This window comes from Sapajus apella, unplaced genomic scaffold (genome assembly GCF_009761245.1).
Source record: "Sapajus apella isolate SASKATOON/1434 unplaced genomic scaffold, GSC_monkey_1.0 scaffold18, whole genome shotgun sequence".
In the NCBI taxonomy this organism is placed as follows: domain Eukaryota; kingdom Metazoa; phylum Chordata; class Mammalia; order Primates; family Cebidae; genus Sapajus; species Sapajus apella.
Window position 1 is genome coordinate 24,765,021 of NW_022436958.1, and position 13,685 is coordinate 24,778,705.

General features: G+C 33.1%; 1 protein-coding gene across 8 annotated transcripts in view; it reads left to right on the forward strand.

Moving 5' to 3' along the window:
• Positions 1–13,056, forward strand: part of TANK (TRAF family member associated NFKB activator) — a 96,153-nt gene extending 83,097 nt beyond the window's left edge. For 7 of the 8 annotated variants that reach the window (XM_032286528.1, XM_032286522.1, XM_032286526.1 and 4 more), the window contains exons 5-8: positions 700–776; positions 1,408–1,523; positions 7,875–8,455; positions 12,206–13,056. In XM_032286528.1, coding sequence (XP_032142419.1) covers positions 700–776; positions 1,408–1,523; positions 7,875–8,455; positions 12,206–12,382 — 951 coding nt within the window. In that variant the 3' untranslated portion in view covers positions 12,383–13,056. Of the gene's footprint in view, positions 1–699; positions 777–1,407; positions 1,524–7,874; positions 8,456–10,467; positions 10,554–12,205 lie in introns of all 8 variants that reach the window. The other variant, XR_004271340.1, reaches the window with a different exon arrangement.
• Positions 13,057–13,685: the final 629 nt, after the last annotated feature.

Sequence of the window (13,685 nt, forward strand, 5' to 3'; positions counted from 1 at the left end):
CGGAGGTTGCGGTGAGCCGAGATCGCGGCCATTGCACTCCAGCCTGGGTAACAAGAGTGAAACTCCGTCTCAAAAAAAAAAAAAAAGAATAAATGTAATACCGGTGTGAGCCACAGGGTGGGAGTGAAAGGCAAGAACTTGTGTTGAAGCAGCTTAAATACATAATTGCACCGTCTTTATAAACCTTTTAAATGCTTGTTGAATTATAAGGAGCTATAGCTTGGTTTTCTTTCTTCCTCTAAGCAGCTGCATTCTTCAGCAAAGAATCTATAACAAAAGACAAACACATTGATTTAAATATATAGGCCATTTTTATTGAATATGAAAAGAAACATATAGATTTATTTTTTTTCTTTCCTAAGTTTCTGGGCATATGAGGTGCATGGTGAACAGGGCAGCAATTTTGATCATAGTTGAATTTGAGAAATTTCTTGAATTACCAGTACTGGAAGTAGTAATCGAAGTTACCAGAAATATTTCATCTCTTCACACTTTCCTGCTTCGTTTTCCTTTTTCCTTGATTTTTCTTATTTAAAGAAAAAAATCAATTGTATATTACATATAGATCTATAAGCTGCCTCAAGTTATTTTTCAGTAGGGAAGGTAAATAAATTTTCCTTTGTGTTTTCTCTTTACTCGATCTCATTTGAATTTGGAAGCAATTTAAAGTAGTAATAGTAATCATTTTGTATCTTTAAGGTAAGAAGACAAGAGGTTTCTTCTCCTAGAAAAGAAACTTCAGCAAGGAGTCTTGGTAGTCCTTTGCTCCATGAAAGGTAATTCTACATCCTTCTTCGCCAACTCTTAAAAATTATCAATACTGAAATATGTTTTATATTTATATATTTTTAAGCTTTAACAATTACAAGAAAATAGCAGCCTTTTAGAATGAGTGGAAGTGACCAACCCCAGAGCCCTTCATGTTAAAAATGACCTAAATAAGTCATACAGTTAATAGCAGAGCTGATCTAAAACTTGGATTCTCTAAAGCTCTACTATTTAAATAGGCAAATATTAAGGCCATATTTCTTTATATGTATGAATCCTAATGTGAACTTTACCAAAATGAGGAATATTTAATATTCTATTTATTTGTAGAGAACAAAAGTCAGTGCATTGAAATTTCTAATGTAGAATAAGACATCCAGCATTCGCATATATATGAATAAGTAGATACGCTAGACTATACTACATGTATGTACTAGAACTTTTAATTTATCACTTAATTTGTGCCTGGCTTTCTACAAACACAAGCTGGTTTTGGGGACATTGTCTAAGAATTTAAAATAATTTTTTTAACTTTTAAATAATTATTTTATGGCACATAAAATGGTAGTACATAAGTTTAATTATTTAAAAACTTGGAAGTTATAGCCTTACATTTTAAAATGTTGATTTTTTTTTTAGGGGTAATATAGAGAAGACTTTCTGGGATCTGAAAGAAGAATTTCATAGAATATGCATGCTAGCAAAAGCACAGAAAGACCACTTAAGCAAACTTAATATACCAGACACTGCAACTGGTAAGATTTAATTTAATCTACAGTAATGTTGATTTTATTGATTGAAATTGATTTCTTTTTGAATGTGAAAATATTTTTGAATGCCTAGTAAGTGTGTGGCATCTGTAAGTTACCCCTCATCCATATATATTTAAATGTGTACATGCTATGTAAGTTCTGTAATGTATTACATATGTAATTGTTGGTTTTTTTCTCTTTTTTCTATATGGTACTATGAAGATTGAATTGAAAGACATAATTACTAATTATCTTAATAAAAAATCCCATCTTTAAAAAATATGAATAAATATAGAATATATCCCTGGAAGTTTTCAGTTGTTGTTTGAGGGTCTTATTAAACATTAACTCTTATGTTAATAAGTTACTTGAAGCCACACTACCATATTATATGAGCTAAGTAAAACTATAACATCGGGTTTGCTTGTAACTTCTGCCTGAAAGTTCATTACATATACATGGATAGATGTGGTTTTGTTTTTTTGGGTTTTTTTTTTTTTTTTTTTTAATTAAATACAAGATCTTACTGTGTTGTCCAGACTGGAGTATAGTGGCTATTCACAGGCATTATGGCACACTACAGCCTTGAACTCCTGGGCTCAAGAACTCTTTGAACTAATTTGGTTCAAGAATAAAAATGTGAGCCGGGCGCGGTGGCTCAAGCCTGTAATCCCAGCACTTTGGGAGGCCGAGGCGGGTGGATCACGAGGTCAGGAGATCGAGACCATCCTGGTCAACATGGTGAAACCCCGTCTCTACTAAAAATACAAAAAAAACATTAGCTGGGCATGGTGGCACGTGCCTGTAATCCCAGCTACTGAGGAGGTTGAGGCAGGAGAATTGCCTGAACCCAGGAGGCGGAGGTTGCGGTGAGCCGAGATCGCGCCATTGCACTCCAGCCTGGGTAACAAGAGTGAAACTCCGTCTCAAAAAAAAAAAAAAAAAAAAAAGAATAAAAATAAAATGTGGCACTCAAATTTCCTGAGTGCCAGTCCTGTTGAATGCACAAAATACACATTTAGTATAAAATACAACTGAGAAGGAACATTTGTTTTACACATGTGTTACAGTTTGTTTTTTGAATGCTGTACCCTCCCCTAAAACCCCAGCCTGGCTTCCTGGTGTTTGCTTCAGCAGTTCAATATGAATAGCAAAATATAAGGGATTAGGTCTGGCAACCAAACACTTCTCTAAACAAAAGGAAGTTAAACTGATCATTTATAATGATAAATTCTCCTTTACCCTTGTGATTTGAGCTATTCTGCAGATAATTCCCAAGAGATATGATTTACAGTTTTCACTCTGAAAGATGTTTGCAGTCTTGGTGACTAACACCCTTTTAATTAAAGATCATTTTCTATTTCTTATAGCTCTTACATCTAAGCTATTTAAAATCATTTTATAGTATAAATTCACTTTTTGCTACTACTGACATTTTATTTGCAGAAAAGTTACACAATGTGTTATTAGAAAAGCAAAACAGTCTTTGTAGACAGACATAATTTGGTTCTTTCTTTCCCTTCCCCTACCTCCCCAAAAACTCTCCACCTTAATTTTTGTCATTTTCATGAGAAATTGATCTTTTGTATGGACTAAAGATAATAGATACTTCTGAAGTAAATGAATTATTTCTGTTTAAAATATGCTAGCTATGGAGATATAGTACCTAGAATTCATAAACATGCTTTTTTGAACATCAGCATCTTATCAAAGCATTGTAATGGTGATATAGTCTTTGTTACACAGAAAACTTACCTCATTATCAATGGCTTAATACTTTGACCATTTTTAAATTGCACAGGTCTAAATCTGAGTATGTATCTGTCAACTAGAACACTGAGTGTTTAACTTCAATTTCTTCGCCACTAAAACTGCTTCCTTATGCTTTATTTTTATGCTTTATGTTAACAGTGTCACAAATAATAAACACATTATTCTCAAAATATTTTAGATATTTTGTGCTACAGACTGTAGTGAAGTTTTGCTGAGGTCCAAAGAGAAACCAAAATAAATATTATGCTCTGACAGTAGTATATCAAAAGGAGAAAGAAAAAAATATATTTTTAAAAGATGCCTATTCAGGGTTTCCAAGTATGTATGCTACACTGTATAAAAATATAGAAGAACTATTTCAAATATGATTTGCATACTATATCTGGGAAAAGGCATATGTATTGTCCCTGTGTTATTTTGTATTAAAATTTTATTTTTACTTTTAAATAACCAGGTATGATTCATTTGAAAATACTGAGTTAGTAGAATTATACATTTCCTTTTCATTATTAAATACTTTGTTTTTGTCTACTCATCTGCATATGGCAATAGACTTCAGAAAGGATACAGATAAAAGCTATATATGTTTATCCATATATAGCTTCAAAAAAAGTACTGTTTGGTTCATAAAGGAGTGTCCAATTTCAATGGAGATTAGGAAAGAAGAATATAGGATTAAGAGTAACAAACAACCATGAGGTCTTTTTCTTTTGCCAATATACAAAATAATTATACTGAGAAGTAATCTAAATGGATAAGCCTGTATTTAAAATTTGGAAATCTAAAAATGTTTCTCATTTTACTTTTTTCCTTATAAAAGTAGATATTCTTAAAATAGACAAAATAGAAAAGCTATTTGCTCACCTGATCTTGTTTCTCAATATGGTGTCAGGATGACAAGTGCTTTCATGCATCTCATTTGAGTTTTAAGTTGTCTCAGCTTAGATTTCTAGTAGCATTAGGAATCTTAGGTTTAAATTTTTTAATAGCTATTAACTCTCACTGCTTGAGCATATTAATTCAGATTATTTTAATGTGGCTGAGGTTTTATGCCAGCTAGCTTTGCTGAAAGAAAATATCTGCTTTTTCAGAGCCATTTCATTTCTCCACATTTTGTTCACAAGTGGGATAGATCAACTGCTAGAAAAATAATTCAAAGCACATTTCTGTCAATTTGGGGACTTCTCTCTCTATATAGAAACCTACATGTTCAATTTAGCATAATGGTTCCGAGCACAAATCTAGAGTTAGGTTGCCTGGGTTCCAGGTGCAGATCTACCACTTACTATTATAGTTGTGTGGCCTTTGAATTAACCTCTCCAACCAGTTTCTTCACATGGAAAGTGGGGATAATAATAGTGCCTACCTTGGGATTACTTTGAGTATTGAATTAATGTACATACAATGATTATAACGCGCATGCCAGGTGGAAGTGCTATTAATGTTAATAGTCATTGCCATTAGCAGCAGCAGCTGATTGTTTGGCATTCACCTTGTTCTCCTTGTGAAGATCATTTGATAAGCCTCTCCTCTTCAGGTGTTACAGAATCTGATTACCTCACCAGTTAGTTTTCCTGATACGTTGTTTGCAAGTAGCAAATGTCATCTACAAAGACAGTACTGTTTCCTAGACTTTTCTGCCACTTTCAAGTCTACTGCCAGGAAGAATGACTACTCGAGAGTTAATGGACTTTAAGAACCTCAGAGGCTAAAGAAATCCAGCTAAACAATTAAGCTTCATCACAGTTACTATATCATTCCTAGTCACAGAGTATCTGGTAGATGTTTATTATTATAGTAGGCTCTGTAGGGGAGAGATTACAGATTCATTCATAATTCATTTGTTAGGGGCATACTATGTGCCAGGTACTGGGCAAGGGTCTGGAGTTAGAGGGAAACAAAGCATAGTTTAAGACCTCAAAAAGCCTACTTTAATGGGAGAAAGTTAAATTTGGAAATACAGTCATGTGCCGAATGACATTGTCAATCAACAACAGATTGCATATACAATGATGGCCCCATAAGATTATAATGGAGGTTAAAAGTTCATATCATCCTAGTGACATTGTAGCTGTCATAACATTGTAGCGCACTTTTTTTTGGTAAATTTAGTGTAACCTAAGTGTATAGCGTTCATAAAGTCTACAGTGATGTACAGTAATGTCCTAGGCCTTCACATTCACTCACCATTCACTTGCTGACTCACTAAGAGCAACCTCCGGTCCTGCAAATTCTGTTCATAGTAAGTGCTCTATACAGGCATACCCATTTTTTATCTTTTATGCCATATTTTTACTGTACCTTTTCAAAGTTTAAATACACAAATACTTACCATTGTGTTATCTACAGTATTCAGAACAGTAACATGTTGTATAGGTTTGTAGCCTAAGAACAATAGGCTGTACCATATAGTGTAGGTGTGTAGTAGACTATACTGTCTAGATTTTTGTAAGTACACTATGATGTTTGCCAATTAAGAAATTGCCTAACAATGCATTTCTCAAAATGTTTTCCATCATTAAGCCACGCATGACTATGTAACAGAGTGTTTCAGTCCTCCAGGCATCCAAGAGTCATGGGAGAGTCATCCAGAGAAACTATGTCCAAGCCAAGATATGAAGGACAAATAAGAGTTAGGCAAAGAATAATAGGAGGGGACACTTAAGGCAGTCTGCACAGCATCTGCAAAGGTGCAAAGACAAGAGAGTGTGGCTATTTTGGAGAACTATACAAAGTTCATTATAGACAGAGTATGGAGTGAAGGATGAGCATGGAGGGGTAACCAGGGGCCAGTTATGGACAGTCTTATAAGCCTTTTCTGAGATTTGAGGGCCTTGGTGGGTCATCAAAAGATTTATTAGGAAGCTAACGTGATCAGATAGTATTTTAGAAAAACTACTCTGAGAATGAGGGATGGAGGGGAAGTTGCAATGAAAAGAACAGATTGGATATGAAACAAATTTAGAGGCAAGGAGTTTAAAGGCTGTTATAATAATCCAATAAGAAAGGATGGTATGAAAAGAGGTATAAAGAGAGGCAGTTGGCATATAGCAAGATGAACCAAAGAAATTGGTTGCATTGTACTACACATATCCAAACAGAAAAAAATATATTATATTGGAATGTGCTGTGGCAAAAGACAGGTGTCATGAGACTGCCAAGACCAAAGGAATGTAAAGGAACTGATGTTTGTTAAGTGCCTGCTAACCTGTACAGACATTTTATATACCTTGTGTTCTGTATAACCTGTCTACCTAAATTTTCATCACTGGTAATGTCTCTATTTGTGAATGTTCAACAGTGTTGATAACAGTTTTTAAAATAAACTTCAGTGCCTTCTTTAAGGAACATTGTGGAACTTAACCTTTTTCTGATGTCTCAGAATCATCAACATGGAGAGTACTTTGACTATTGTTTTTTGTATTGAGCACTTCTTGGCCCTATACTAACTAAACTAGTGTGTTGTAAGTTCATATATCAGCTTTTTTGTTTTTCTTTTCTCTTCCTATGCTTTTTTCTTGTTGATATCTGTGTCTGCCTTTAGCAACTCATATTCCCTTTTAATTTGCTGTTTCAAACCAGCTATCAGTTAGGGAAAACCCATCAAGCTTGTTAGAATAAATCTAAATGAGAATAGGAGCAAAATTCTTACATCTGTGGACCTTGTCGCTCTAATTCTGGCTCCTCAGAAGCTCTACTTTCTTTCTAGCTTTTGAGTATGTCCTTGAAAGCTGAATTTGTTGGATAAGTCGTTCTAGATAAATGAGCTACAGATGCGCTTTATCTACCAGATATTTACCTGTTATTTACAGAGGCCTTTTTTAAAAAAAAAAAAAAAAGATGTAAGATAAGAGGGTGCGGTGGCTCACACCTGTAATCCTAGCAATTTGGGAGGCCGAGGCAGGTGGATCACCTGAGATCAGGAGTTCGAGACCAGCCTGACCAATATGGTGAAACCCTGTCTCAAAAAAATGAATAAACAAATAAAAGATATATGATGAGAAAATCATATATACAGTTTTCTTAACATGCATCACAGTGTTTCATCCTTCCTTTGCCTTCACTTTCTTTCCCCAATTCCTACAACCACCCGTCCCTCACATGGATTATTGAGAGCAGACAGTGGCTAAACTCATTAGTGATATACTTAGACAGTGACATTAATAATAAATGACCTAATTTTAGATATACCGAGTAAGATTTTCCCTTTTAACAACTTGTCTAAGCAAACTCACAGTTATAGCTTCTGTTACTGACAAAATGTTTAAATGTATACACTATAAGCAAATGTTTTTTAAGTATGGAGCAGTGTAACTGTGAACAAGATGCAAAGCTTACAGCAAAAGACCTAGGAAAAGACAAAGAAGTTAAATTGCAACTAATAAGCTATGTTTCAGTTCACCCGCAGGAGACTGCTAGTATTCTGTGTAAGATGGTAGCAGATTTTAAAATCCCAGTTGTCTTCATTTGCTATAAAAACCAATAGAAAAAAATAATAATAATCTGTCCAAAGCTGATTGAACAGATTTTTTTAAATTATTTGAATGTATCTGTTTCTCTTTTGTGTTCTTCTCTCTGCAGAAACACAGTGCTCTGTGCCTATACAGTGCACGGATAAAACAGATAAACAAGAAGCGCTATTTAAGCCTCAGGCTAAAGATGATATAAATAGAGGTGCACCATGCATCACATCTGTCACACCAAGAGGACTGGGCAGAGATGAGGAAGACACCTCTTTTGAATCACTTTCTAAATTCAACGTCAAGTTTCCACCTATGGACAATGACTCGACTTTCTTACATAGCACTCCAGAGAGACCCGGCGTTCTTAGCCCTGCCACATCTGAGGAAGTGTGCCAAGAGAAATTTAATATGGTGTTCAGAGACAACCCAGGGAACTTTGTTAAAACAGAAGAAACTTTATTTGAAGTTCAGAGAATTGACCCCATAGCTTCAGCTATACAAAACCTTAAAACAACTGACAAAATAAAACCCTCAAATCTTGTAAACACTTGTATCAGGACGACTCTGGATAGAGCTGCGTGTTTGCCACCTGGAGACAATAATGCATTATATGTAAATACCTTCCCACTTCTGGGCCCATCTGATGCACCTTTTCCCTCACTTGATTCCCCAGGAAAAGCTATCCGAGGACCACAGCAGGTAACTTTTGTATTAACAAATATGTTATTATGTGTGAACACACATTTTGCCATACATGCACAGATATGCATCTTTTATGTTATCAGACATCCTTTTTAAACTACTGACTAGCCAAACTTAAAGCTTTCAAAAAAACATGTAAGTTCTATAATAAATGACATGAAATTAGAAAAACTGAATATGGTAAAACTCTATTGTAAAGTACCTTAGAATTTATGTCAGATTTAAAAATACATCCTAAGCCTTATCCATATTTATCATGGTGTCATTTTCCTAGTTCCTTGTTTACTCAGCATTAATATTATAAGAAGATTATTAAATTTCGTAGTGTGAAACCAATGCTGTTTTATTTAATAGTTTGTATATATATTCATCTTTATAAGAATTTATGATCTTTCAAAAGTAAATAATTGCATCCTACATTCCTATGTATAAAAATAAGTGAACCATCTTTCAACTAATACTTCTACTACAATTCTCAGTTATATAATACATAGATCTGTAGGGTTTAGTTTTGTTTTTGGTTGCTAACCTGGCAATGAACGTGTAGCCTAGTATATTGTTAAAGTAGTCTCTGCATGTGTATGATATCAAATATTTTATTTAACGTTTCTACAGCTCACAGACTAGTATCCCCCAAACCTACCTTTTAGATTCAAGTTCCATCACAGAATAATTCTTCTAGTTAAAAAAAAAAAAAAAAAAGAGTTTAATGTCTGAAAGCAAATGAAAAATATATAATTTTTAAAAAGGCAGAAGCTTATGGAAATACAGATTGATGTAAATGTCTGTGTAACTTGCAAACATTGATTTCTCTTTGCCTTGAGATATTTAATTTTTTTTTAAGTGTTATTAATACCCTTTTGCTTTAAGTACACTTATAGGTTATAGACTTAAATCAGCATGCAAAGAAGGCAGTTGTCAAGCTGTGGTATATTTTAGTAGTGGGAAAAACTAGGCATGGCTGACAGTAAATTTTAATTACAACCTCACTTATGTTCTTGTTCATTATACTTTATTTCACATCATAGTCTCGGTTATACTTACTACTAAATGAAACAAATTAAACAATTTCATTTATTGCAAGGAGAATTCCTGTGGAGCTGTGAAGTGCATCAGTTCTAATGCTTGTTACTTTTTTCTCTATTATATGTCTTGCTTGTTCTTTTACTAGTCTGTGCATTCATGTTTCAGTAGATGGCACCCTGCATTGTACATTTGCTTTCTATATTACAGCAAGGGAAACAGCTGGTATGTGATTACAACTTGATGAAAAAGTATTCAGCTTAAAAAATGCAGGAGAATTAGTGTTGAGTTGTCATAAGACATGGGGCATAAGGTTAGATAATTGATATTTTGGCAGAAAAAGCAAAGAAATCTGTTTTGAAGACCATGTTACACTTTAGGATGGAAATAATATTTCTTAAAGTCAGTTTTTAAAAAAAAAATTTTTAAGCTATTTTATTTGTATTAATAAAACTAGCATGTTAAGTACAGAATTCCTGAGTTGAGCCAGGTACGGTAGTTCATGCCTATAATCCCAGCACTTTGGGAGGTTGAGGCAGGAGGATTACTTGAGCCCAGGAATTTGAGACTAGCCTGGGGAATATAGTGAGAACTGGTGTCTACAAATACATATATATATATGTAGCTGGATGTGGTGGCATACCCTATGGTCCCAGCTACTTGGGAAGCTGAGGTGGGGGGGTTGCTTGAGCTAGGTAGTTCAAGGCTGCTGTGTGCTGTGATGGTGCCACTGTACTCCAGCCTGGGTAACAGAGCGAGGCCCTGTCTCAAAATAATAATAATAATAATAATTTTTAAAATTCTGAGTTGTTTGTAGATAGTAACAAAGATAGGTGAAATTTTGGGCTACGTCTTTCAAAATTTTACTTTATAGCAATCATTACTACTAAACACCTATTTTATATATTAAGCTACCATAACAAAGACTAAAGTATATCAGCTTATTATTGTTCTATGTGATTTTCTTTTTTACTTTGCTGAGTCAGTGATTAGAATCCCAACTAAATTCTATGAAGAGATCAAATCTGAACTAAACGTTCTTAATAGAGAAGGATGAATACGGACTTAGAAGGTAAATTGAGAATGGAAGATTGCCTTACCAACTTTAGACGCTAAATTGCTTCTGATTTAATTTCTTACTATTTTATATATCTTAATAAGAATTATCTTTAAAGTAACAATTTTTATTTTTGGCCATATCAATTTCCCATTACAGTGATTTGTACTTTTAAAATTTACACTGAAAACATTAAAATTAGAATCAGGTTAACTCTAACTAGAATTTTGTTTATATGTTCATAATTTTTAAGACTTTTATCAAAGAAGTTTTTCCAAAGAAAGTTGTTTTACCCTAAATTTTATAACATTTATTTTAAATATTACTATTTTTTGTAATAAAACTGACATTTCTTATGAAAGGAATTGAGTCAGCATTATTATAAGTCCTCCATACTGATAATTTGAATTTATCTGGGTGCCTAGACAGACCTTGTATATTTACACCAATTGTACACAGCAGTAAACTGCTTATAAGAAGACAGTGAAACCTAAATGCTTCAATTAGTAATATACTATTTATGTGAATGATTGGTTAACCAGAATGAAAGAAGTTAGGGGAAATAACAGTAACACTTGTATCAGGTGCTGGGCTAGGCTTGTGTGACTTTAAAAACATATTAGTAATAGGAGGATAAGGGGTCTCTTTAAATTTGACTTTATGAGGTGATTCCTCTCAAAATATCAGAATTTAGCTGTGTCAGAGTAATTTACCTGTGTCCACATATGAAAGAAATTTTAAAAAATAATTTGGTTTACACAATTCAGGAAAATATTTTCCAGTTAACAAACATCTATTATATACCTATTATTAAGCTAAATGCTATTTCTTGTCCTTCTAGAAGTTTTTTTAAAAAAAGAATAAATGCACTTATGAAAGGGTATTTATGTGCTGGTTATAGTGGAGGTGGTTCTGTTAAATTATGATTTTCCTTAATTGTTTAACCAGGCAACTATTGACAAATTTACTTTATTCAGCCATAAGAATGAGTAGGGCTAAACTATGTATTGTATCACAGAAGCAAAGTAAGAAGTCGAAAGACTGCATGTGTTAGATTTTGTTGAATGATTAAATATTTGCATTTTTAAAAACAAAAGATAACTGATCGGTGAAATTTGTTAATTAGTTTAAAAGGAAATTTTTATCTTTAAAAATCAAAATAATGCTGATTCATGTATGAGGTATTCACTGTGTTTGCTTATAAATAGTAGTGAAATTGATTTTGATTCAGAAACAATGCACACACATATCATGTCTCGTATACTATATAATGAAGCCCCTATAATTTAAGGTTTCTATTGTAAAATAGAAAAGAGAATTTAATTAAAAAGTCTAGAGTATCAACTATTGTTCCAAAACTACTGCTGTTGTGATCATTAGGTTTTAAAAATTGCATGCTAAAGCTGCAATGGTTTTAAATATATAAAGATAAAATGTATCTGTGTGTGTCCCAAGTGATTTTTAATCAAAGTTTCGTTGTGCCCTTTATGAAACAAAGAATTGAGTTGTGTCCTCATGCTAACTTTATGGAAAAGTAATTTGCTTTTTTATTAGAGAATTAAATATATATGCTCATATATATGTCATTCAAAAATTCAAATTTGAAGTTCAGTGCTATTTGAATTTAAACACAAGTAACAGAAGATATTTTTGTTTGTTTCCTGCAGCCCATTTGGAAGCCCTTTCCTAATCAAGACAGTGACTCGGTGGTACTAAGTGGCACAGACTCAGAACTGCATATACCTCGAGTATGTGAATTCTGTCAAGCAGTTTTCCCACCATCCATTACATCCAGGGGGGATTTCCTTCGGCACCTTAATTCACACTTTAATGGAGAGACTTAAGACACATTTGAAAACAGACACATCAAGTTCTATGTGATGATTCTGGGTTTGTAATACTATAAATACTTGATTGTAAACTAAATTCAAGATCATTTATAGGAAAAGCTAGTTTCACAGCTATTTGAGTTTTTTTCTAGATTTACTGTATAGCTCTAATTTTTTAAAAAGATCATTGTGTTCTTTCTTGGAGAGATAAGCCCAAAAGAAGAAAAACAAAAAAACATTCTTTATAAAACTATAATCCTTTGTATTCATGTTTACAGTGTTATTATTATAATTCAAAATTATGTCTGTGACTTACAGAGTTATATAATCATAATTTATGTTTATTTCAAATATCTAAGTTTATTGCTTGGATTTCTAGTAAGAGCTGTTGAATTTGGTGATGTCAAATGTTTCTAGGGTTTTTTAAAATTTGTTTTTATTGAAAAATTTACATTATTTATGCTATAGGTGATATTCTCTTTGAATAAACCTATAATAGAAAATAGCAGACAACATAAACATCTTTGTAAATATCAAACCTAATACATTTTTTGTCCAGTGATTAAAAAACTGGTAGAATTATTTAAACTTTAAATTTTTTAAAATAATATACATGGCTTTAATTTTTACTATGTGTATAGCTACGTGATGAAATTAAGTAAATATTAAAAGAGTCACTTCTGTTGTGATCATTAGTGTGTTTGTTCTTTGTTCCTGAATTTAAAAAAAAGAAGGAAGAAAAGGAAGGAAGGAAAGAATCACATTTTTAGGGAAGTTTATACAATTCATGTTTTCATTTCAGTAACCTAATAGAAGGGTGACGACCAGATTCGGTGGCATTTATTACAATTAGTGAATCACTTTGAATTTTAAAATTATTTTTCAAACTACACTTTCTAAAGAAACATTTGTTTTTAATGGGAACAAATCTAAAACCCTGTAAGGACTATCCATATTTATTAACTTAGATTAGAAATGTTCATATTCTTGTTGAGAAATTTGTTATTCATTGTTAGCAGCCTGATTGATGGCCACTGAAAGACATTTGAGAGAGTGGATACCAAATTCGGAAGGCTGCAAATTTGTTTAAAATGAGACTTCTCTTTCATTTTTATTCTCTTATGATTCTCGCCTTTTGGGTTTCTCTTCTCCCCTGATTCTTAAAAGTATTTGAGGCATGGCTTCCATTTTATGAAGTAAGCATTGATTTGCAACTCTCAGAAATTTGAGCCTTCTTGAAACAAGTGCTTTAAACTGGAGGGTGTAGGATGGGGGAATATGAGCAGGCCTCTGTGCCACAGTGAAGAACCTTAACTTG